At 38.5% G+C, this 26,583-nt stretch overlaps 1 protein-coding gene across 5 annotated transcripts in view; it reads right to left on the reverse strand.

Moving 5' to 3' along the window:
* Positions 1–26,583, reverse strand: part of arid1b (AT-rich interactive domain 1B) — a 239,131-nt gene that overhangs the window by 18,853 nt on the left and 193,695 nt on the right. For 3 of the 5 annotated variants that reach the window (XM_077555274.1, XM_077555243.1, XM_077555214.1), the window contains 5 exons: positions 22,035–22,356; positions 8,600–8,727; positions 5,333–5,401; positions 5,147–5,250; positions 418–606 (listed from right to left, as the gene is read on the reverse strand). In XM_077555274.1, the coding sequence (XP_077411400.1) occupies positions 418–606; positions 5,147–5,250; positions 5,333–5,401; positions 8,600–8,727; positions 22,035–22,356 (812 nt within the window). The remainder of the gene's footprint in view (positions 1–417; positions 607–5,146; positions 5,251–5,332; positions 5,402–8,599; positions 8,728–22,034; positions 22,357–26,583) is intronic. The other 2 variants (XM_077555261.1, XM_077555252.1) reach the window with 1 other exon arrangement.

The following is a 26,583-nucleotide window of genomic DNA, read 5'->3' on the forward strand; positions in this document are numbered from 1 at the left end:
TATTTTATCTAAAAAATAAAAATGAATATGTAAAAAAAAAGATACATTCTACAAATTTTTTTTAGCGCTCCCTGACATTTTATTAGTTTTTTAAATTGTAATCATTAATTTATTTAAATAATATTTTATCTAAGAAATAAAAATGAATATGTAAAAAAAAAAAGATAAATTTTGCATTTTTTTTAGAGCTCCCTGACATAAAAAAAAATCTTTATTGTAATCATTAATTTATTTAAAGAATATTTTGTCTAAAAAACTAAAAATGAATATGTTAAAAAAAAGATAAATTCTAAAAAAAATTTTTTAGAGCTCCGCGGGCAGCCACTGGGAGAGGGACTAAAGAGCTGCAGAGTTGCAGACACCTGGCCTATATGGACCCCCCCATCCATCCATTCATATTGAACCTGTGGTACTTACTGGGCTTGGAGGGGCCTTGACAGGCCAAGGGGGGCTGCTTATGCTGTCACTATCATCTCCGTGGTAGGAGGACAAGCTAGCTGGGCTGGGCGACAGTGGGGAGGGGACGGGCACGGCACTGCTTGGCGTGGCCGGCTGCGACCCGCACTGCTGGGGGGCGGAGGTGCTGTTGTTGTGACTGTCTTGTAACTGGTGTGCACAGAGAAAAAAAAAAAACAGCTTCAGTGGATAAAAGAACGATTCAAACATCTTAACGTAACATGTCTGACCCTGAGGAAGCAAAATCACTGGACATTGGTTTCATCCACATGAACATTATGGAATGTTGGAATTCAACATTGATACACTATGTTCAGTTTTTATGGGAAACAAAAAAAAAATCAAGCACACTGTGTATTAGGGCATCGACGCTGACAAGCCTACTTGCACAATATAATGAGATTCAGATGATAGGAATTGCATAAATCAAATCTTGCTTTATGGGGCTAGTTTTGAATAATATAACAAGATGTTGTATTATTGTTGCTGTAGTCTGGAGTAAAATTGCACTGAGAGCTGAGTTTAATATTTTGAAATGAGGCAACCAAAATATTCAAAACAGAAACGGCTCCACATTCGTCAGATTAGTGTCAAATTAATTCCTCTGCGACTGCGTAAATCAAATGAAATATTGTAACAGCTGAACTGATACAGCTTTCGTATTTGGATTTTACTAGATATTGCAAATGTGCCTAATTTGCCCTAAATTGGTGTATTTGAAATATGATGTAAGTTGAAAATAGTAGGGATGAGTGAGAACTGATACCAAGTACACGATATCAGGTGATATGGTATCCTAATTCGTTATTGATATCGGTCCAATATAAGCCCCCCCCCCAAAAAAAATGCATCAGATGATAACGGTCAACATCCAAAATCTCAGATGTTAGCACCCACCCATCCAGACTCTGCTTTATTAGTGTTATTTCTCAGGGTCCTTTCATTTATTTTGTACTTGTCTGGCGTTGGACCGAAACCTTGTACCCCCCCCCCCCCCCAATTTTTTTGTCGATTCAGGAGAATTAAAAAATGTTGTCTTTGTTCAACCATTAACATCCTTAAAGGAAGTAAGCCATTATGAACACTTAAGATCGGTAAATAATTTGTAAAAACAACACCCAGATGTGTGAAACAGACCAATAGCATCGATTTTTGAAAATTTACCAATTTGTGACTTATGAAATTTTAGCCGGGTTGCAGCAATTTATTTAGTTCAAGTGCAGTCCATTCTCATGTTTGAGGTTGAATTTATGTAACTCAAATGTTTGGAATAAATGGGTAATAAATAAATTGGGTATCATTTTTTTGTATTGGCTTGATATCGGTATCGGACAGTACTGTAGGTTGCAATATCGGTATCGTAAGTGAAAAAGTTGTATTGATACGCATATCAGCTGGCCTCTTGGGGATGTTTTACGATTACGGATTTGAAATGAGAAGAATAGATGTTTGCCATTAAATCCATGCAATCTTAATTTCATTTTTCAAATACATAGCTCTTTCTTTAAAATTGTCTTTCATTGTTTTTCTGTGGGAAATTGTAGCCATCAAAAGTACTAATGGTATCGGTACTTGGTAACGGTAAACGAAAGCGATATCGAACATCTCTAGAAAATCCAACAGATTGATGTTCTTTGCATGTACACAATGTATACAATTTCCCCACCAGGTGTGAGTGAGTTTACATTTCATCGAGATGAATAAATGTGCACACGCATGTTAACTGCAAAAGACGGAACAACAGCTTGACAAGTGCTCTGGGTCTTTATATGGAATGTTCAAGTCAGCAAAAGCTTATCTTGCCGGCTTTCGATTTCCCTGAGTCTGTCTTCCGTGGATCTGTGTGTCTTTGTGTTCCTGCACTCATTCCCGGCAGACAGATCATCTCTTTAGAGAGCACGAGGGGTCTCTCTGGCTGCTCTGAATGCCTTTAAATAATTCAAAAAGCCCTTACTACCATAATCAGCAGAAGAAAAGACAGGGATTTGGAGCCAAAAGAAGCGTAGCGGATGTGATGGAGGTGCATGTGTCAGTAAAAACAATTGAGAGTGGGGAGGAAAGAAAGAGCAGAGAGCAGTTTTGTTGCTGCCATGTCAAGGTGCAATTTGAGGGCCAAATGAGAGTTCAGAAGTCACTACGTTTTTTAAAGCAATATTATGTTCTTTGCAACCCTGCTAGTCTAAATAACGGAATTCTGATCAATAAGGCATAGGGCTTCTGGATTATGGAAAAAATAACCATCACGATTATTTTGGCATGAACTCATTCACTGCCATCGACGGCTATAGACGTCAAAAATTAATTTAACTATTTCTATTAGTTTGAGCTAACTAGTGCAGTCATGCGATTAATTCCGATTAAAAATTGTAATCGCCTGAAACCCCTAATTTTTAATAACCCCCCCCCCCCAAAAAAAAAGATTCTTAAAAATTTTTTACTTTTTTTTTTTTTTTTAAAGAATAGATTATTACAAATTAGGGGCATCGGGCGATTAAAATGTGTAATTGTATTTAATCGGACGACTTCACTAGTTAACTCACGATTAATCACAAATTTGATATCTGTTCTAAATGTACAAAAATAAAAAAATCTAGGCTTTCATACTCTTGCAAACAAATTATTATTATTATTTTTTAAACTAATAGAAATAGTTTAAATTAATTTTTGACGTCTATTGCTGTCAATGGCAGTGAATGAGTTAATCGAAATCACAATTATTCAACCGATTATTTATTTTTTGGTACAAAATAAGAAAATGTTTAAGCATTTAAAAATATTAAGACCAATTTAAAAAAAAATAGGAACACTATAATTATGTAAGTTCCTTTTAGACTAAACAGAATTTATAATAATATAAATATAATATATAAATATAAATACCCGCGAAATCCTGGAGGGACAAAGGGTCAAATTACCTATAGAGTGTATTTATTTTATTTTTTATTATTATGATTGCTGTAGCAACTGGCGGTGGTAGAACAAACATCACCACTCCAAATGTAATGAATTATTATTATTGTTATTATAATCTCTTTTATCACAGTCTTTGCTGCTGTTCCTTTTATGCATCAGCTGGGTGCAAACCATGCACCGAGGGCGTCAGTCACTCAAGTCAATTATTCTGTTCGTATACTAAGCCCCTTTCTGAGGATTTGCGCAGATCCCAGCGTGCAGATCTTTTGAATCTCTGTCATAGTAGCTCTCTCTGATACTCTCATGTTTTCTACCATACACCTTCTTCACTGTATCAAGTTCACCGACAACCACATGGATCATTACGGTTTTGATATGCCACATTTTCTGTATTTCTAGTTCTCGGTCTTTGTACTTGCTTTTCATTTCCATTTCTTTCAGTGCGATGTTTCTATCTGACGGACAGTCACGTCAATCAGTTTGCAAGTGGAATTCACTGGCTATTGTTCTATCAGTGTTGACTGGCATGTCCCACATGATGGTGATGTTGTTATCTTTATTATGCATCACTGTCTCTGGCTCGTGTTTGTACCATTTTTCTGTAATCTCGATATCATGGTCTCTACAGATGCACCAATGGAGATATGCTGCAGCATTATTGTGCCTGGACATGTAATCCGTTTTGGCTAGTACCTCACATCCAGATAGAATATGGTCCATATGATGATGATGATGATGATGATGATTATTATTATTATATGATATGTCATATTATGGAGTGAGGCAATTGTATGACATAAATACTCACAAAAATAAACGAAAACACCCTATATAGCCTGGATTAAATTTAAATGTATTGTATAAAAATAAATATAATAATAATATAAATCCAAATAGTTAGATATAAAACCATTTTTAGTGCTCAAAGTAGTTACTTTGCCTGGTAACGAGTTACTTTTATTATGAAGTAATTCAATTACTAACTCAGCTACTTTTATAAGCAAGTAATGAGTAACTATAACTAACTAAATATATACTCACAAAAGTAAATGAAAACACCCTATATAGCCTGGATTAAATTTAAATTGTATTAAAAAAAAATAAAAATAAAATAAAAAATAATAATCCAAATTGTTAGATCTAAAATTTTTTTAGTAGTCAAAGTAGTTACTTTGCCTGGTAACGAGTTACTTTTATTATTAAGTAATTCAATTACTATCTCAGCTACTTTTTTTAAGCAAGTAATGAGTAACTATAACTAATTACTTTAAAAAAGTAACGCTCCCAACACTGGCCCTGAACAACTGTGATGTCATTTTCAGTCGACAGCAAGTGACAAAATGGCCGCCCCGAGATGGATAAAAACAGGTTGATTTTGCGGCTTAATTCTTATTGCACAAACGCAATATTAATTAATTGGAATGCCGTGTTTAGACTAGTGACCTTATCATTTTGGGGTTGACTTCCCCTTTAAGTAAAAGAATAGTGTGTGACTTCTTGTGTGTCCAAGCGACTGTGTGTGTGTGCCGAACCCTTGTGTTGAGCTCAGGCTGCCGAAACACCAGCTACAGAGAGGTGGCGGCCAAAACATTGCGAGGGAAACATTAGGAATGGCAAATTTTAACCAAATCATTAAATATGGTGCAAAAACAAGAGAGAAACAACAACTCGGTGTGCTGAGGCAACATGTGTGGATGAGAAATTATTAGGTGCACAAGAGCAAACCAAAGAGGATAAAAGTGAGGACAATAAGAAACGTAAATAGAATTTCTGTTACCTTTGGCTTGTGAGTGTCGTTGGCCGGGCCGTTGTCATCTTTTACATCTGCTTTCATTTTCAATTCCGGGCTCATCATCCCGTCCCCAGACATTCCGATGGCTCCTTCACAAAAGTATGATGAAAACATTTAATGACAGAAAAATGTAACGATTCCCCAAAGAAAAGATTATTATTATTTTTTTACCATGGTCGCTCAACGCTCTCTCAAGTGATTTGCTGCCACTGCTGCTGTTTTTGTGCGATTCATTCATTTCTGAAACAAATGGTAGTTCCTTTGTGAGGTGTGAAAGCTTCAGGATAATGGCTTGTATGACGTCACAGACATTCGCCTTTCATGGTATTGACATGTTGTCTCCCTCAAAGCGTCGCTGGCAAAGTACGGCCGCTAGTTCTTCACACGCGCAAGCAAGAAATATCCCCAAAAAGATGGCTGCTCAAAACAAAGCCGGTCGGTTGAGGTCTTTTGATTTTGTTGGGAGGAATCCAAAATGTGAGTTTGCCTTCAAAGTGGCGCCACAATGGCAAGGGGGCGGGGTTTGCCTTCACATGATAGACAGTCCTCTCATTTCAAAGGCATTGGCATAACTGCTTTTGAGTTCAAGTTGAAGAGGCGCTAACATCATCATTGCTACGTTTCATAGCGGGAGCCGTATAGTTCTTAAAAAACAAAAGAAAATCCTTGGAAGCAAGGCTTTTCCTTCGGTGCTAACTGACTAATAGATTTTCACTCTTCCTTGGGCAAAGTGCTGTGAAACCTTGGTACTCATTTCAAGTTCCTCAAATATCAAACATTCTAATATTTGGCTGTGAATAAAAGGGGCCTATTCATTCCATGCCCTCAGAGGTGCCTTCGACGACAACGCAAGCAAGGTGAAGGGCTGAAAGAAACTTTTGCGACGTCAATATGTAGCCCGGTGGTAAATCCGGGTTTAGTATAAATACATAGACATCTCTGTTTTAGCTCATTCACTGCCATTGACGCCTAATAGACGTCAAAAATTCAACATTTTTTTCCCACTTTTGTTAACTAGAGTATGAAAACCTAGTATTTTTTTGCACATTTAGAAGTCATGCGATTAAATACAATTACAAATTTAAATATCCTGACGCCCCTAATTTTTAATAATATCTTTATTTTATTTTTTAATCGTGAGTTAACTAGTAAAGTCATGCGATTATAACAATTTGAAAAAATTATCACCTGATGCCCCTAATTTTTAATAATCTTTTCTTCTTTGAAAAAAAAAAGAAAAAAAAAAGAAAAGATTATTAAAAATCAGGCGATTAAAATTTGTCATCGTAATTAATCCCTCTCTGATAAAAGATTTCTGTAAATTCAACATAAACACAACCGACATCTGGAGGGTTATCTTGACTGGCCTGACGTGCGGCAACACTTTTCATTCCAATAAAGATTGCATTAGGAAGTAGGTCAGTGGAGCACACTGGGTCAGAACCCTTCAAAGTAAAGCTTGTCTCTTGGCAAGTTGGAACTGATACACAGGTATGACGACAACATTGATGTTAAATGGTGGAGGAGAGGGGGAAGTACATAGTTAAGTCCTGGCCACGTTTTGAATTAAAGTTGGGACGGGGGCGAGTACCGACAACAGTTATTAATATCGGATGGATACCTTTCCTTATTACAAGGTATCGGTACTATAGTGCTATCGTCGCTATAGCGACGACACCGATATTGTGGCTATTTTACAATCAGGAGCTGGAAATGTGAAATTAGAAGAATACAAAATTGCCAAAATAGGTCTTTCTTTAAAATTGGGTAACCAAGGTAGTGTGCACAGGCACCAGGTAGCCCCCAAGGACCACACAAGTAGCCTGCAAACTTGTTTTGACTCATTCACTGCCATTGACGTCAAAAATTCAATATTAATACTATTGCTATTAGTTTTAATTTTTTTTCTACTTTTGTTAACAAGAGTATGAAAACCTAGAATTTTTTTAATTGTACATTTAGAACAGATATAAAATTTTGCGATTAATCGTGAGTGAACTATTGAAGTAATGCGATTAATTACAATAAAAAAATGTAATCGTCTGACGCCCCTAATTTCTTAAAATTAAAATCTTTTCTTTTTTTTAATTAGGGGCATCAGGCGATTACATTTTTTAATTGTAATTAATCACATGACTTCACTAATTAACTTGCGATTAATCAAATTTGATATCTGTTCTAAACGTACAATACATTTTGTTCTAGGTTTTCATACTCATAAAAGTGAAACTAAGAAATAGTTCAAATGAATTTTTGACGTCTATAGCCATCAATGGCAGTGAATGAGTTAAAGCTAACTAGTTGTCAGACATTGTTATTTCCTAGGAATGTTGTATAAGTCATCACTTGGAATTTTGAACATTGGCAGAGACTTATTGAAATAAAGCGTTCTTGATTTCCATCTGATTGCTAGTTATTGTGAGAAATCATTACTATGATCTGTTCCTTCACTTGGGATGTAACGATATCCAAATGTCACAATAAGCGGTTCAGAAAATGGATAGGTGGATGGACATTACGAAATAACCACCATATGAATCCCACGATGCGATAATCATCACACTATTATAGGGAGGTTGGCAATATAAAAAACGCTCACAAAACAGCATAAAAAGTCATTATACTGTAAAAAAACAAACAAAAAAGGTCATACTGAAATAAAAAGCACACTATTGTTTTTTTGTACATAATAGGAGTGACGTTCCCCTTCATCTGGTGAGTAACACGGGTCTTTAACATAGGTGGCCAAAACATGCCTCATTCAAATTAAAAGGGTGCTGAAACTGCAGAAATGGAAACAACCTAAACTTTTTAATGTGATGTGCTGCTTTTAATATTGTGACGTGACGGCGATGATATCGTGGCAATTTTAATATCGCGATATCACAATATTGTCATTATCGTAACAACCCTAGTCTTTTTCTTGTCTTTTTTTTCCTCTAACTTCTAATTTCTGATCGAAGAGCGGCCACAAGAGGTGTACCGATATCTTGAAGTAAGGCTGGGTGTTGGCTTGATACCGTAACACGGTATCGGCACTCACCCTTCTGAGCAAATGTGTGTAGAAATGTGTATCAAACTGGTAGACCTTCACATTAATTAGTACCCAAGAAATAGCTCTCAGCTTCAACAAGGATGATGAGCTTTCTAATGCAGTGGTTCTCAACCCTGGTCCTTGAGTACCCCTATCCAGCCTGTTTTCCATGTCTCCCACAAGCAACACATGCGTTTCAAATGATCATCTAATCCCTGCATAAAGCCTGATAACGATCTTCAGCAATGTTTAGTCAATATGTAAAAACGAATGAAAGTAGAGAATCGCTAACTAAATAGCATGAAAAAAAACAACACATTTTCCCTTTGATATTTTATAATGTTCATGACTGAGAACAAAGACAAGACAATACGCCCTCTGCCAGCTGGATTTCGCAATCCTACCTGAAGGCATCACATTGTAGGCCGGACCTTGTGCGTTGCCCATGGCTGAAATATTGTTGACTGCTGGCCGGCTGTAGGGGACCGCGTTGCTTGGCTGGGTGACACTAGCTCCTTGATGGCTGCCCTGCCTAGACAAAAACAGGACCAGATGATGATTTATTTGGATGCTTTTATAAGAAAGTAGCTTCAAATGTTCGGGCTATGATGGCAGAAAACAGAGCAGATGTCACATGATTGTATAGAAATGAGATTCGGCAAGCTGTTGTTGCAACTTTTGGACTCTTTTTCTATAAAACAGTCGACAACATATCAGCGATCAAACAGTTCCTTCGTGAGACTGCAGACGAATCATCTTCCCCCATCCCACAAGTCATAATTTAACTAATTAAGGTGAGCTTTTGGAGAGGCTCATATTATTTGTTTCCATGGCAACGGGAAAAATCAATTCCGCTTAATCGCCCCCTTTCAGCTTCCCTCCTCTCACGGCTCATCATGCAGTGTTGCAGGTGACATAAGAGGGGCTTATCTGCAACCTGCTGAATGCTCCGCCGTGTGTGTGTGTGTGTGTGTGGTCTTGTTTTTGTTACATAGTGGGGCCAACATTCTGGAATTTCACAGAGTTGTGGGGCCCACCCGTCCATGGTCCATGTGGTCCCATTTTGCTGGGCGCCACAAGTTTAGACCTCTTTTTGAGGGTCAAGACTTGGTTTTAGAGTTTAGGTTTGAATTGGGTTATGGTTGAGGTTAGGGTAAGGAATAGGGGTAGGCAATCATTTTTGATGGTTGGGGTTAGGGGAAGGGGCTAGGAAAGGCATTATGTCAATGAGATGGTCCCACAAAGATAGTAAAACAAACCTGTGTGTGTGCGTGAGCGAGAGAGAGAGAGAGAGAGAGAGAGAGAGAGAGAGAGAGAGAGAGAGAGAGAGAGAGAGAGAGAGAGAGAGAAGGCAGTGGCTTTCATTTCATTACATGCTGGGCAGTCCAAAGCCACTGACATAAAAGTTAAAAGAGAATACCGTATGCAACAATTTGGCCTATCTGGCTCTGAAACAAGATTATCTCCTGGACGAGCATATTAAAAGATGTAACAGTAGGTGAGGACATGGCACAAAAAGGTCGAATACCGGGGTGTCCAAACTTTTTTTATTTTACGGCCGCTTTGAAATGGTTTTGACTTAAACACAGTGAAATCAATAAAGCAAGCAGTTATATATTGTTTATATTTTCTAGAAGGGCTGGGTTGAATAAAAAAAATCGATATATTCATTTCGAATCGATATTCCTTTTCAGAGCGCAATATTGATTCATAAAACCAGGAATCGATACTTTTAAATATGGCTCCCAAATGCAAATATGCCCTTCTGTTATTGAGTACCCCAAGAGGAGCCCAGTGTTTTTGCCACTTTATTTACATAGTGCTGTGGTTGTAATCGATTTCAATTTTTTTTTAGTTTTGATCAGGTTATGTTCAATAAAACATACATGATTAATGTAACTGCATTGGATTCAATTTTAAAGGTAAATATTCATATATATATTTTCATACTAATGCACCAAGTAAGAGCAATAAGTTACTATTTGCAGCATTGATACTTTATAGAATGTCTTCCATATAAAAGTAAAATTGGTACTGCATAAAATCCTTACCTGAATCAAAAATGAATGTGAATCATAAATCGAACTGGGATCTTCTGAATCGAATCAAATTGATTTTAAAAATCTGAATCGCTACCCAGCCCTAATTTCTAGTTATTCTGAAAAACTGCCATAACAATTTTCTGTTAAGATGACAAGGAAAATTGTTTAGGATTTTCAAGATTTTGGGGTGGCCTCGGCCCTGTATTACTCTAGACTAGATCCACCCCTGCACTGAACAGCAAACGACAATAGCCAAACATGAAAAGACCGAAAGATGGACAATGTAAGGTAGAGAGGAACACCAGCAGAGGTTTTATGATTTTTTTGTCGACAAGAGCAAAAATTCTATTTGGGTTTAAGCTATTCAAATCATTTCTCACTGGCATCAGTCTCTGTTTCATACACGGCGTAATGCCTCATGTTGGAACTGATACATTTAGCCTAAGAGGAGGGATTGGCATGGTAAACCTCCCTATAATCTCATCTCACAGATGTAATTAGTCATAGAGCACGGGTGATGATACATATGTAATCCCTCTATTGGGGGGGAGGGGGGGTTGCATTGGTATAGTGGGGGCCCTTGTGGAAAAGACACCAACTAGCACCAAAACCACGCTTATCCGGCCCCCAATTCTCGATAATATGTGGTATATAAACACCATCGTTGGCTGCCGAGCTGCTCCTTAATAAGACCTGAGTGAGTCAACGCACAGAAATGTACATTTTGATCTTTACACCTCTCACATTAAAAATGTTTTCTTTGCAGCCAAGTGCCTTGGAACTGCTTTTTCCAGCCCTTCCTGCACCCACTCACAGCAATGGGAGACAAGGTCTCATGTGAACGGTCAAACAATCAAATCAACAACAACAGTGGTTGCAAGCTTTTTGACTGTGCCGCTTTCCCATTATGACTAATTCATGTCATAAAAAAGGCCATTAGCGAGCACTTGATGGAGGCAGCGCACAGTGTTTAATCACACTTAATATATGCATGCACAACTATCAGGGAGGGGGAAAAAAATGAGCAAAACGAATTCATCTTGCTCTCAGGCACCTTTGCACCAATGAGGGGAAAATGGTTGACGCAGAGAGAGATGGAGTGAGGCTAGGAAAGAAACAAAAAAAAAAGGCAGTGGCGATGCAAGAAAAAAGGCACACACAGTTGGTCCAACAAATGTGATGCCAGTAATGCGTTAATTAGTAAATTTTATTACCAGTTAAGTAATCAGACTATTCTGATATCATTGTAAATTACTTTGATAAATATATTTGCGTCCGTCTGTAAGGAACATGAGTATTTGAGAGAGTGGCACTTTTTGGCAGCACATGTAGTAACACTTGGCCGCCAGCAAGGGGCACCAGTGAGAAAGAATTGGTAATACAAGCGAATAATAAAATTTGAGAAAAACATCCGATTCCTAACACTATAGTACTCACGAAAGTCAGAGCGAGTGTCATCATCGCATTGAGACTCATATGTCCATAAACAGCAATGGAGGAAGGAGTCAGAGAGATCTTCATTTTCAAAATGCAAACAAGTAGAGTCACTATGTTTAGTTTGTATCAACTAGAAACAAAAATATTAAGGTTTGTTGCACAGTCAACCGTGTTATCTAAAGGGCTATTTTCCCGTCTCGTGTGCGACATCCTCACAACAATTATTTTATTTCGTCACTATTGACTGTCTCTAGTTGATTTTCCATCCACCCTTTTTTTTTTATTTGAATAAAAAAAAAGAAGCGAAAAATAAAACTGAATGGAAATGCTAGAAATTCAAAAAAGGGCCAAAAATTCGCAAAAAAGTTTCTGTGCTTAGAGGGGCTGGATTTTGAAGCGTATCGAAAAAAGGAAAATGCTAATTTTGGCGACGGAAACAAGACCGGATTCATGTCGCATGTTTTGACCGGATATTACGTCACACGCAGGTTTGTAGTCCCAAAGCAATGGCGGACGATAAAGTAAGGAAACCTTTTTGGAATTAATTAAAGAAGCGAATATTAATGCAATTTTAGATGGAGAACAGCAAAGAAACGCTACGGTTTATCAAGAATTACAAAAGAAAACTCATACGTCATCGCAAGACACATTGCTTCCTGGTCGTCTTCTTCTTTTAAATTACTGGTGGATCACATCTCTATGGTGAATGTCGCCACCTACAGCGGCGGAGTCCCCTCTCAATATTCGCGGGAATAAGTCGCGTGTCTGTTTTGCGTATTTTCAGTAAATTCGCTTGAAAAGGCCTGATTTACTGATGGTTGTGTTAGCTGATGCTAACTAGGCACAACCAGGATTGCATCAGCCAAATGGGCAAAATTGCTACATAGTTCATTTTGCACATTCTAAGAGAATATATGTAAATATATTAATTGAGCACGCTTAATGTGATTTATCAAACCTGAGCCGAACTGTGACGGCTGATTTCACACCTTTAAACAACGTGCCCAAAAGGCAGGTACAAACTGGCACGCAAGCGCAGGGTAAACTTTTCCACTCGTGTCAGGATTTACGAAATGTCAGAAACTACAAATTATCGGGATTTAAGAGGCTGACTTCGAGCGGATCGCAAGAAGGAGTCATGCCTACTCATCTATGACAAAACTCCGTAAACTCGGCATTTCCTTAGGGATTATTTTAGTGCACTGTGACAATTTTTGCGTGTGTTGTTCCAAGTTTTAAACACGATACACAGATACATTTGATTATCACACACTCAGGATGAGTTAAATCAATTATGCAGTTGTTGGCTTCCCTTAAATTCTGATGAAATGATAGATTTTTAAAAAATGTTTGCCTAATCAACTAGCACTTCCAATTCCATCACTTCAAACTTTTTCTGTTTGTGGTTAAATTCACTTTTACACCTGTTGTCAACAGTAGAGTGACTATGCAATTTAAAGTTTGTCCTTTGGGCTCTTAGTAAAAGATGGTAATCTTAGTAGATAATATGCAACACGCCCACAGATGGCGTACAAAATCTGTTAGGCTGAACATGCAATTCAGTGCCCGCTATTTGGAATCTTGACAAATTGCTTGTGGTTTGTGGCTGTAGTGTTGTAGAAGGGCACTGCTTCATACTGAGAGTTGGTTACATTATTTAGCCGTAAGTGATCAAATGCTTACATGCAAAGTCAAGAGTTCATTTATTTATTTATTTTGGTTTCTCATGGGTCCCTTTGTAGCACACGCGCGTATGCCGGCATACCATTTACAGCGGCGGCCGGCACTGGCGGTAACAAATAATTATTTTTTTTTTACAATTTGAGCTTTTCCAACTACTAGTTGAGCTAAGTATTAGTGTAGCACAACATGTAAGTATCGTTTCTGCAATGTGACTAGACTAGAGGAACTTCGGTGGCTGACGTTTCTTTGAATGCAGTAGAGTGACAGGGACTAAAAATATGGAGTTTATTACTACTTTGCCAATTTAAATAACAGCCCAGGTATGTTCCCGTTGAGGATATTGTATTATGGCATGTTTAAGAACTTAAAGTCTAATTTGCAAAAATAAATAAATATATATTTTATTAACTCATTCACTGCCATTGACTGCTATAAACGTCAAAAATTCATTTGAACTATTTCTATTAGTTGAAAATTTTTCCCCTACTTGTTAAGAGTATGAAAACCTAGAAATGTGTTTTTATTGTACATTAAGAACAGAATAAAAATTAGCGATCAATCGTGAGTTAACTAGTGAACTCATGCGATTAATTACAATTAAAAATTGTGAATAAAAGATGAATATTAAAAAAATATATATTTTTAACCATAATTAATTGCATGACTTCAATAGTTAACTCAAGATTAATCACAAATTTTAAATCTGTTCTGATTGTACAATAAAACAATTCTAGGTTTTCATACTCTTAACAAAAGTAGATGTTTTTTTCGATTAATAGAAATAGTTAAAATGATTTTTTGACTTTTATAACCGTCAATGGCAGTGAATGAGTTAATAGGACAAACGATTTATAATACCATAATATTTTATGAACCTAAAAGTACTTGATATTGGTATCGGCGATATTGGCACTTGGTATCGATCGATATGAAAATCTCAAGTATCGCACAACTTTAGTTTTATTGAACTTAGATCATTAGTTTATCTAATGAACTACAAGCTTGCATCTTCCTTTCACAAAATGTGACCACAATATTGCCCCAAACACAGACTGCTAACATGTGAAGGACAACACCGGCCATTTTCACACCGTGGGCCAGTGCATGTGCGTGTGTCAGTGAGTGTTGGAGCCTGTCCTTGTGTTGATGCGCAGGGGTGTGTGTGCTGTTGCCAAGGGGTTGCCATGGTTACGAGGTGCCAGCCAACCATCAGACTCCACTTCTCTCGAAGCGGCGGCGCCTCGCATCCTTTCCGGGTGGTGACAGGCCAGGCCGAGGCCTCCCAGCGCTGCTAACTGGACCAGACAGCGCGCGCACTGGGACCACGAGGAGTGTGAAGATGGCAAGCCATCGATCCAGTGCTCTGTGTGTGTGTGTGTGTGTGCAAGGAAGTGTGGCGGAAAGTGTCAGAAAAGGAGCCAGACAAAGAAGGTTGCTGGATGGACTGGATCGGCTGGAGGCCATGAATTATATATGGAGCCAATCTGTTCTTAGGGCAAGCCGGACTGGCGGCGTCTAAAACACACACACACACAAATGGACCCCTCTGCACACCTGCACACGAATAAAAGCGGCTTTTAACATATTAAATCCCGAGAAAAGCCGCTCTTCTCTTCGCTCTATTCTGCTGCCCCCCCCCCCCCCCCTCCCAAACATCAAACAGCTCAGAATGGATGGAGGAGAAGCCATTTATTTGGCCCATCTAATGAAAACGCAGCGCTCCGCAAGCCTGCCAAGACTGCGAGCGACAAAGTGCCACAGGCAGTATCCCCATTCCTGACATTCAAGCACTGCTCTTATTTATTTAGGAAATTTACTTACTAAGGAGGTCAGAAATGAATTATTTGTCGAGGATTTGCCTGGGAGCACTTCTCTCCTTCTCTTCCTACATTTTTCTCTCTGCAATTTCCCTTTGATTTATAGCTTTTTTTTCTCTCTCTCTCTAAGCTTTGCTCTTCTTCTACTAAGTGCTTATTTTTTCGACAGCGGCCGTTCCTATAGCTCCAGGAACTTTTTGTTGAGTGTCGCCGGCAGCGCTGGAAGTCATTTGGAAAGCCCATTCTGTCCTTAGATGATGCTGCCAAGAAAAGCTTATACCTTTTAATTCTTCCGTCTGCTCTTCTTTCCATAATTCCCCACCATCAATCCATAGCCCCTAAAAAAAAAAAAATGGCCGCAGCTTTTGGCTAAGGAAAATTGTACTTCCTCCATATCGGCAGAATGACATCATCAGTTAGTTATTTAAAAAAGGAATGAAAACTACTTGACTTTTGACTGATCTATTGTTGTTACTCTATCCATCTGCAATATTATTAGGGATGTTCAATACCACTTTTTTTCAGACCAAGACCAGTACGAGTCCTTAACTCTTGAGTAGTGACCGATACCGCCAGTACTTTTGATACATAAAATTTCCCCCCACAGAACAGATCATTTTAAAGAAAAACCTATGTATCCTCAACATGTAATTTTTTTTAATGCATAAATAAATTCTATTCTTCTAATTTCTGATTTGTAATTTTAATTGTAAAACATCCACAAGAGGGCGCCTGATACCGGTATTAGCTGACGTCGCAAGTACGATACCTTGAAATAAGGCAGAGTATCGGTCAATACCAATACCTGGTATCGGTACTCACCTTTCCCCAATTATTATGAATGATTGGGAAAAGTAACTATTGTGTAATAAAGTAATCTATTAGAGATAGACTGATGTTTTTTTTTTTTAGGGCCGATACCGATTTTATTAGTAGTCCTCCTTGATTACTACCGATAACGGATGGTTGGAGCCGATATTCATTTCAATGTAAGGAAAAATTCTAGCAAAACATTCAAGGACCTCCCAGGGTCAGAGCTAGTAAAAAGTAAATAGCTCCATATTGTTTGCTACAATGAATAAAGTTTTCCAAAATTTCAAAATATCTGAAATTTTACATTTTTACTTATCTTAATTTTTATTTCAAACAAAAACAAGGTGCAGACAATTCCCAGATTCAGCATCATCTCTTTTAAAATTAACAATTTTTTTTTATGAATATTTCCCTGGATTTAACGTTTTAAATTGATCTATTTTCGGCTGTATGATTCTTCAAAAAAGCTGATGCTGATATTCGTCAAAATACTTAATAGTGGTCCCGATAATCGTCTATCCTGATAATACGGAAAGGAATATAAGCTAATATAATGGAAGATGAAAACAAAGGGAATTTTAGCATGTAATTTCAATAATCATAAAAATAAAAAAAAAAGCATTTTAGTTTGTTATGGAAAATGTTTTTCTTTTTTTCAATTTTAGTTTTAGTTATTTTGTTCGTTTTCTTGAACTATAATAACTTTGACACACACACTTGTCTTTGTATCATCATGGGAACATTTCATTGACATAATGCATTGCCTACCCCTATTCCTTACCCTAACCTCAACCATAACCCAATTCAAACCTAAACTCTAAAACCAAGTCTTGACCTTCAAAAAGAGGTCTGAACTTGTGGGGACCACCAAAATGTCCCCACAATTTGAAGTTGGTCCCCACAATGGTAGTTAAACCTGGAAAAACGCGCGTATGGGCCCCACAATATAGCAAAGACAAAAGCACACACACAAACCCCTCACCAATAGTTTTGTTGAATATTTAGCTGGACATATATGTAAAAAAACTAAATTAGGATCCCTGAGAGTTACAAAACAAGGACAAAGACATTTACCCTAAACACACAATTTGAATCCAAACCTAAACGATGCCCTTTTTTTTTCTCTCTCTCTTTTGCTATAACGAAGGTAGCAGGCAGCTGTGCAGTTCACACCGGGTCGATGCATCAAAGTGGGAAAGCCGCCATGTGCAACGACTAACAACTTGTTTCTCAGACGGGGAGGAACTAAGTGTGAACGTTTCGGAATGTTGCGCTGAGATCCGGAGAGCAAACGGGGCACTGGAGCCTTTAACTGCAGGTTTTCCAAGGCCAATTTTCTCCTGATCTCCCTCAGATGTTTTAAAGTGGGATCTGAGGGAGGAAAACATAACAAGGCGGCTCTGGAAACAGCGGAGAACAAAAAGCAAATTGGGAGGAAGAAAGACTGAATGGGATGAAAGAGTCTGGGGTAGGATAACAGAGCAGAGAGCGAGAGGGTGATACAGTTGGGAGAGCTGGTTTTAAAAAAAGAAGAAGAAGAAGAGAGAAACAGGTGAGAGGGGAGGGAAAACACGAGCAGGCTGAATGATTGACAGCAGATCAGAACAACACTTCTGGCAAGCAGACCCAAGAGTTTCTTTCTTTTTTTTCTTTTTTTTAATGCTTCAGTTGTGTTTATTCGATGAAGATGTTGCAGGGGAAATAATATTCACTTTGCTTAATGAAGCTCCAAAGAAATGGGAACATATGAACTCACCCTTCTATTTACAGGTTATGGTGATTTCAAAAGTTGACTTTGAACTTCAAGGCTCATTTTTTACTATACAGTGGTACCACGGAGTTTGAACACAATTTGTCCGAATTGTTCAACCTCCGAAACATTTTTTCCCATAGGAAATAATGTAAATGCAATTAATCCATTCCCAAGCTCCAAAAACAGAAAATTCTTATTTTAATTTCTATTTATGAAAAAAACATGTACACCTTATACATTATTTGAAACAATAAAAAATCCCTTACCTTTTTTTGTCGTGGTGTGATGGCATCAGTGGATGAAAAATGCTGTGTTAATGCATGCTTTAGTTCAGTGCTGAGTTGGTGTATTTTACATTGGGCATATTGTTAGACTACTAAGGGGTCCTTGTGCGTTGTTTAGCGTCAGGCACGTTGTTGAACAGCTAAGGGGGGTCCTTGTGCAGTATTTACGGAAGTAGTCACAGTCGGCGTGATAATCTCCTTCCTAAACCCACTATGGTTTGTAGCACTGTACGTTTTTCTTTTCTGCCACTGGAACTGCTATCTTTATTTGGGCCCGTGATGAAGAAAATTGTCGACTATCTTATGTCTTATAAGAATGTCCTACAAAGGGATAGGCGAGTACTGATACCAGGTATCGGTGTCGGGCTGATACCAGGACACATTTCACAGTATCGGTACTTGCGACGGGGATCAATACTGGTATTTAATTAGCTCTGAAGTGCAGACAGATTTTTGGATATTATATCGTTTATCGTCACTAACTACTGCACTGCTATGAGAGGAATGACGAACGGAGAACGTGAAACAGGAAATGGAAATACAGAGCAGCCTTCCAAATTAGAAGCATGGATTTCAAAACAAGATATAATTAAACATCACACACTAAACAGCTTGAGGAATTGTTATAGATATTACTAAATTACTGTATTGTATTGAATTGAATTCTTTGCACTTCATCGTATTCCTTAAAAGGAAGTTGTACAAACACATATTTTGATTGAGACTTTTTATTTTTTTTATTTATCTGTTTTTTGAAATTCCTTTTATTGTGTGCTCTATGCAAAATGACTTTTGAGCAAACTGAAAAAATATAACTGCCATTAATTCCAAGCAATTTTAAGGAAATTTGCTATAGTTATGTTATATGTCATTCAAAAAAGTATTTTAAAAATTGTATGTATCATAAGTACTAATGGTATCAACACTTGGTATCGGTGAATAGTGAAGGTTTGAGTATTGGTATCGGTCTAAAAAATTGGTATTAAACGTCCCGACTAATAACATTCCAATTTGAAAAAAAAAATCTGTTTTTTACGCTAATTAAAACTAAAATTGCCCTGCTGATTCCAAAATTGCAGTAAATTTTTCTTTAGCACAAGAATGTTATTTCTCTACAGCTTACCCTTCAGATAAGCAAAACCACTGATTAGCTGTAGTAAGACTGTAGTAAGAAGAGCTGCAACGGCGGTAAATACAACCAAACATGCCGCACCTGCTGTTGTTTATTAATTTTTAATTTTTTAACATGGCTTCCCAAGATGGCAGGAAGTATTTTCCAAAGCATGACTTTTTTTGCCGACGCCGCCATCTTACAACGATCCCGCCATCAGAAAATTGTCTTCGTATTTGTGAGATCACGTCTGATCACGAGAGAGCTCAGCTTTGGAGGACTGGATTCTAGACCGCTGGTGGAACAGAACTCTTACATGTGTGGCGTTCTGTGTTGAGATGATCTGAACAGACTTCACACAATATGAGCAAAACAGTGAAATGCCCGATTTTCTGTCAGTTAAAAAACAAACAAACATCTTTTATGGTTTGAAAAACCCTTATGGGGTTGCAGGCGAGCTGGAATGTATTCCATCCAAATTTGGGACATATTAAGCCTACCCTCCTGATGCACCGTTTTGATAAACCAACTGGAGGAAACACAGACACCCGCCCTTCTTCTCTCAAGGTGGCCATGTTTGCACAAGTTCCCTCGGTTAGGTTCAGTAGGAGTTTACACCCCCACACATAGGATCCCGCAGCAGCCCCAGCATTGCAAACACTAAATATATATTCAGCCCCCATGGAAAAATAATATCCCTAAACTCGTATATTGTTATGGCATCAAAGCGCTTTGCAGTCGTGTGAAGGTGCTCGGCGGCTCCTCAGTCTCGAGTGTTTTTATTGCCAAACCTGTGGTTTACTTCTTTTTATTTTTTATTTTTTTTTATGTCTCGACAGTGCAGCATTCAAGTTTTCGCACAAGCCATCATTTCTCTGCCTGCGAGAAATGACACTCGGTGTACAGTGTCTGCTATCAAAATGTCACACTTTTTACTAGTTTTGTGAAAATAGCGATCGTTGACAAATGGCCCATAGAAGTGTTGCATCACTGAGAATGAACTCTTTCGCTCACAGCCCAGCTTTACTGAAAGTGACGTAAGAGGGGAAATATTTGTCTTATTTTAGTAGTTGCGAAGTATTGGACTTTTCCTGCTAGATAGCAAACTAAAAAATGTAATGATGGAGCAATCGCCGCAGTCAGTGGAGATGGCGTTGCAGCAATGAAAGCATTTACTCGAGGCTTTAAGTAAGCGCTTTTGCATTGCAAGTTGCGGGTCAAAGGTTGCATTTTGACACAATGAATAGCAAAACTGAGAATGAAACGCTGAGACAAACGTAAAAAAAAAAGTAGAAGAAAAAGCACAACCACCGAGACGGACCTAAAAAGCTTCTCCTACGGCGGGTAGTCTGTAGCCAAGGGAAGCTCTGCAATACTTGCACAGAAGCTAGCAACAGCTTGCAGGTATCAGCGAATCTAATTTAGAAAGTTATTATAATTCAGTGCATTATTTCTATAGTAAGCTCACAATTAATCAGAAATTAATCACACGTTATATCTGTTCCAAATGTACAATACATTTTTTTTTCAAGTTTTTCATATTATTTTTAACATAAAATTGAATAAATATGGCTAGCAAATACAAATGTGGCGTATCTTTTAGTTCACTGATTCAGCAATTCATAAAGTTATTTGGTATAAAAAAAAGATCCTAAACAGTCGAAAGAAGTGTGAAATATTGAGTGATTGATTTGTGTTGAGTTAATTTTCTGCCACTAGGTGGCAATTGTGTTTCATGTTGGGCGTTAGTGACAGGAACAATACATTTTTATTTTTAAATTCTGAGCTATTGGTATTTGGAACATGAAGCAACTTCATTGTAAATTACAACTAGATGACAGAAAAAATGGTGACGCCATGCTAAATGCTAAGCTAAGATTGACATGGCTAGCGTGTTTAACTGCAGTGCTTGGTTGATCGATTACACTTTTCACCGCTTTTCTACAACCACTTTAAAGTGTAAGGTATCGAACTTTGAACAGCAAAATTGTAAGAAAATTAGTAAGTGTTCTAACTGTGGAGTAAAAATCATACTCGCTAAACTGAACCGAAACCGGAAAGTGGACAAATATGGTCAGCAAATACAAATGTGGTTGAATCTTCTAATTCACTGATTCAGTAATTCATAAAGTTATTTGAGGTAAAAAAAAAAAAACTGAAAAAAAACCCGGAACAGTTGAAAGAAGTGTGAAACATTGAGTGACTGATTTGTGTTGAGTTAATTTTCTGCCACTAGGTAGCAATTGTGTTTCATGTTGGGCGTTAGTGACAGGAACAATACATTTTTCTTTTCAAATTCACAGCTATTGATATTTGGAACATAAATCAACTCGTGGACTCCAGGCCATTTTGTTCATTGTAAATTACAACTCGATGACGGAAAAAATGGTGACACCATGCTAAATGCTAAGCTAACCTAAAATTGACACGGCTAGCCCGTTTAACACCACAATTAAGTGCTTGGGTGATCGGTGACACAGCAAAATTGTAAGAAAAATAGTCGGTGTTTGGACTGTGGAGTAAAAATCATACTCGCTAAACTGAACCGAAACCAGAAATTAATACATTTCCATCAAGCTGTATGTCAGACAGGAGTAGTGACCCATATGCTTTAAAGTAGATATTCATAATTTATCAGTAATGTTATTTGTATGATTTCACAATAGAGTCCTGAGTTTTGACTTGAATTTTGAGTGATGAATCTCGTGTAGTAAATGCTGTTACAGGCCTAATTCCTTTCTTTGGCTTTGGTGAAGTGGAATTTTCAAGGGAGCTCAGCATATTGCACTAACTTCCCATTCAGTCCTTGAGCAATCAGTTGGAGACAACCCATAAAGTGTTTTGCTTTCTTTGACAGTATCACTTTTAGGACCATTATGATCTCGTTAGTTGTGGGTACCTGCTGTGCGTTGCATTGATTGAGCCTGGCATGGTGGCTGCTGCTGCCTCCTGCATCTTGCGGTTTGAAGTGCCCGAAGAAGGAGGGCCCATTCCCGGTCCTGCTGGCTGAGGCATGCTGGGGGAGCTGGGGGCCACGGTGGGGTACCCCCTGTTGTGGTTTCCCGGTCCATGATTGCGTCCCGCGGGGATGGGTTGACCGGGGCCGTGGCCGTGCACTGGGCTGCTTGCGTTCATGGCCAGGCTGTTGTTCATACCCGGGCCAGGGACGCTGTAGTTGGCACTTGTAGTCCCACTGTAGTTGGAGGGCCGCGAGTAGATTCCTAGTGAAGACAACGTGCAGTGGTCAGCTAAGACATTGTTATGACTCATTTTAATGCACTGACCTTTAAATAAACACAACAAGAAAGTAATTGAGACAGTGTCAACAATAAGGCTAAAAAACAGAAATAGCTATAACAATAACGGAAGTACGGTAACGATAACAATAACAACAGCCGAATAAGACTAGTGAGTTATAGACTGGTTTTTGGTTGGGCTACCTTAGCTCCAAACAAGGGCTTCGCAATGGCAACACATTGGCTTCTCCAGATGAGTCAGCAATGAGTCAGGATTCTGTCCCACTCTTCCTGTTGCTAACTTTCAATGTTAGCCAGCGCTAACATTGAAAGTTAAAGGGCTATCGGTCCTGGTGGTTGATGTCAGCATATGCTAGCTAGGCTAGCCGGCTAAGAATGTTCGAATATGAAATGAGAGCTGGACAAGACAGATGGTTTTGGTTTTGACCCCTTTCTTGTTAATTAGCTTTGACATCTAGCTCCGTAAATGTCCAAGCTTCAATTTGATATATGGCATGTTACCATTTATAGAAGACATATTATTTGTAACTGAAGAACCAGATGTGAAGTTTATATCCAGACATAAAACAGTTTAGCAAGGTAAATATAACTAGAAATTAGAAGCAATTATATTCAATACCACTTTTTTTCAGACCAATACCAGTACGAGTACTCAACTCGACTAGTCATTGATACTGATACCAAGTAGCAATACCACGAGTAGTTTTGATACATAAAATTGTCCCCCCAAAGACAATGACAGATAATTTTAGAGAAAGACCTAGTTTTCCTTAAAAATAGCACAAAATTAATGGTAATTTTCTATTCTTCTCATTTCCAATTTATACCTGAAATAAAGTCTGGTATCAGCCTGATACCGATACCTTATATCGGTCCTTGCCTACCCCTAATTGGAAGGATATAAAATTGCCATTCATTTCATGCACTTTTAAGGAAAATGCTTTATGTGTATATAGATAGAACTTTCTTTAAAATGATCTTTGTTGTTTTTTGAAGGAAAATTTTAGGTATCTAAAATACTAGTGGTATCGATATCAGTGACTCCTCAAGAGTCGAGTACTCGTATTGGTATTGGTGTGAAAAAAATGTAGTGTTTTTTTGTAGTGAATTAAAAATTGTATATCTACCACTCATTTTTCAATATGTACTAGTGTTCTGATACCGTTTTTTTGGCCCCCGATACCGATACCCAGTTTTGCAGTATCGGCCGATGCTGATACCATACCGATACCCAGAGTTTCTTTTTTCAACATGAAAAACCTGCCCTGCCATTAGTTCAGAGCATTCAAAGGCCAATAGGTTCGGCATCCAGAGAACATATTGGTGAAAGTCGTGCACAAGCAAGACACAAGATGCTGCATCCAAAGTCCTATATTAGCATCAGAAATAATAGTATCGGCTTGTTACTTGTTAGTACCTGCCGATGTCGATACCACTGTTTTTATGCAGGCCTCTTCCGATACTGGTATCGGAACAACACTAATATATACATAAAAGTTGCCATTTCTAATTTATTTTCTGTTATGTACTCAAAAAGAAAAACTAACCAACTGCAACTGTCCAATCAAATTTCACCTTCCACCTCCATCACGTACGGTTACATCGTCCATCAAACTAGTAATCCCTCCGCGGGTGAAGAATGAAAAACGTAAAGAAACTGATCTTAATTCCGATTCACGGCCATCACAACCGCCACTGGAGGCCCAAAATAATTTGCGGGTGTTGGTCTGGCGACATTCTTCACAGCAGCAGGTTGCCGATTCGCCCGGGGAACGATTGCCAAGCTTAAGGCTGACTTTGCAAAACACTCGAGACGAGCTTTAATCTGCAGTAAATGCTTTCTTGCTACCCTGGTGTGCTGCATGCCTGCCAAGCCAGAGGCTTTCCTAAGGCGCACTTAAACCCCTCCATTTTGGCTCTGAAAGCTCAGTTTCACTCCAGCACTTGCTGCAACGAGAGCTGACAGAAAATCACCAGGCTGTCAAAGACAATGTGTACGTACATTCAGTCTCACTAAAAGACAGTAAGTGCAGTACACAACACACACGCGCGCGCAGGCACACACACACACACACACACACACTGAACATTACACGACGCCCTGGAACTACTAGGCTGTTTTCACCATGGGCTCCCACCACGGGACAAATCCCCTGAAAAGTATAGAATGGAAAAGCGGCATCCTCCATTGTGATGGGGGCTATTTATTTTGATTTGATTATGGGTACTTTAGTAGGGCCTCCCTGCTTAATCCTCTGAGAATATGTCTGGAAAAGGGGATCAAGTCCCTTTAAAACCTGAAGGCTTTTCCTCCGACGGGGTTCCAAATGACAATATTCCACAAAGGGTTTCTGGAAACGGAAAAGGCTTCTCTTTTTTCATGACACAAGACTGCAAGTCTAGAGAGTGAGAATAATGCAGACAGGGTAAAAATGTCTGTCCTCCAAAGCACAGAAGACAGGATTTAAATCGGATCAGAATAAAAGTCTTCCCCCTAAAGCGAACAGCTGTGGTCGAATTTGTCCAGAAATTGTAACAAAATCCACGATTGGAAAAGGGGCAGAAGAAGCGAATCATTTCGGAGGTTTTGCTGAGCCGGTAAGCTGACACCTGTCGAGGCTTTGCAAGTACCAGAGGACGAAATGTAAGAAAACACGTTTGACTATTTCCTGGATGCACTACAGGGGAAAATTATCAAAAGTTCTTGACTGGATGGAGAATTTGAAAGTTATAATTTCCTGTTTCCATGGCACTGCTTCAGACATAATGCATTATCACCATGTCTTAGACTGAGACATATTTTCTTGCACTCATAATCAACTGGCTCCAACCAACACTGTGGACATTTCTGGGAACGGGGCCCCGAGATGTCTTTGGTGGACAGTTTGACGCAGAAGAATGAGGCCTCATTCAAGAAGCTCTCACAGCCGTTTTCGGACAGCTGTTCAGCCCCAGGTCATGGCTTGCCGCCATAGGCTGGATGGACAATTTGGACTTCCTGGCCTCTGCAGAGCACCTCCCACAAAGTTGTTAAGATTACTAAATTCCCAGTTGGACAATCTGCATTATTTTCCTATTTTAGTGGGCGAGCCTCAAAAGTCAGTTATCGTGTCTGAAAAGTTTTCACGAGTCTTTATTTAGAGGTGAGGTGAAGCCAAATCTCACAGCAGAGCTTTGCGGCGGTGGACGTCATTAAACAGAGTGCTGCCCTGACGTAGCACCCTTTAAATTGTTCCAGTCATGGACGACGTTGGCTCAGCAGACAAATAAAAGACAAAATAGCTTCTGGACGAAGCTTTTTCCTGAGAGTCGTACTCTATTCTGACAAGAATCACTCGCATCTCGAAGGATTGCGACTTTGCCGAGAGATCGTCTTCAAGGACGGATATACTTAGTGAGAGCGTACTTGAAAATATGTTGGACTGTTCCCTCACTTTTTGCTGGTGATACGTTCCAAAGCCCCACAAACACAAAACGTGAATTTCTACAAAGACAAGTTGACTTAAAAACGTTTTTAATTTTTTTTATAGGGGTATCTATTAGGCTATTATGAACCCCGTTGCGTGGCCCCCACACTTCTAAACACTTGTTACGCTTAATACATTTTAGATAAATAAATACAGAGCTGCTGATGCAGTTCTTCTTTTTAATCTTAAAATGGTTTACTTGAACCAGAAACCGGGTTACGAATGTCACAAATTGGCCACGAAAGGAAATCCGCGACACAGTGAATCTGCAATAAGTGAAATGTGAAGTAGCGAGGGAACACTGTAGTCGCCAATACGGTTGAACACACTTGCAAATATGTTCAAATGTATCCAAATTGTAGCCGAAATGCTAAAAACTTCACAGTCAATACCCCATGGCATTATGGGAAAAAAAATGCCAAGTTTTTAGCATTTAGACTACAGTCAGACTAAATTTAGTATGTTCCAACGTAATTGCAAATACATTCAAATTTAAATAATAATAATAAAAACATATATATTATAGCTGTCAAATGGTTAAATTCTTTAATTGGATTAAGCACGTCTTTGAATTGTTATTATTAATTAAAAAGACTTTTCAACATTTTTTGCAAAATTTTAAGAGCACCTGTTATGTTTGAGTTCTTTCACCATTTAATGTTATGAGGACGTCTTCAACATTTTATGATCCACTGCACATCTCTCATCCTCCTCTTTTTCTAAT

Source organism: Vanacampus margaritifer, chromosome 1 (assembly GCF_051991255.1).
Source record: "Vanacampus margaritifer isolate UIUO_Vmar chromosome 1, RoL_Vmar_1.0, whole genome shotgun sequence".
In the NCBI taxonomy this organism is placed as follows: Eukaryota; Metazoa; Chordata; class Actinopteri; order Syngnathiformes; family Syngnathidae; genus Vanacampus; species Vanacampus margaritifer.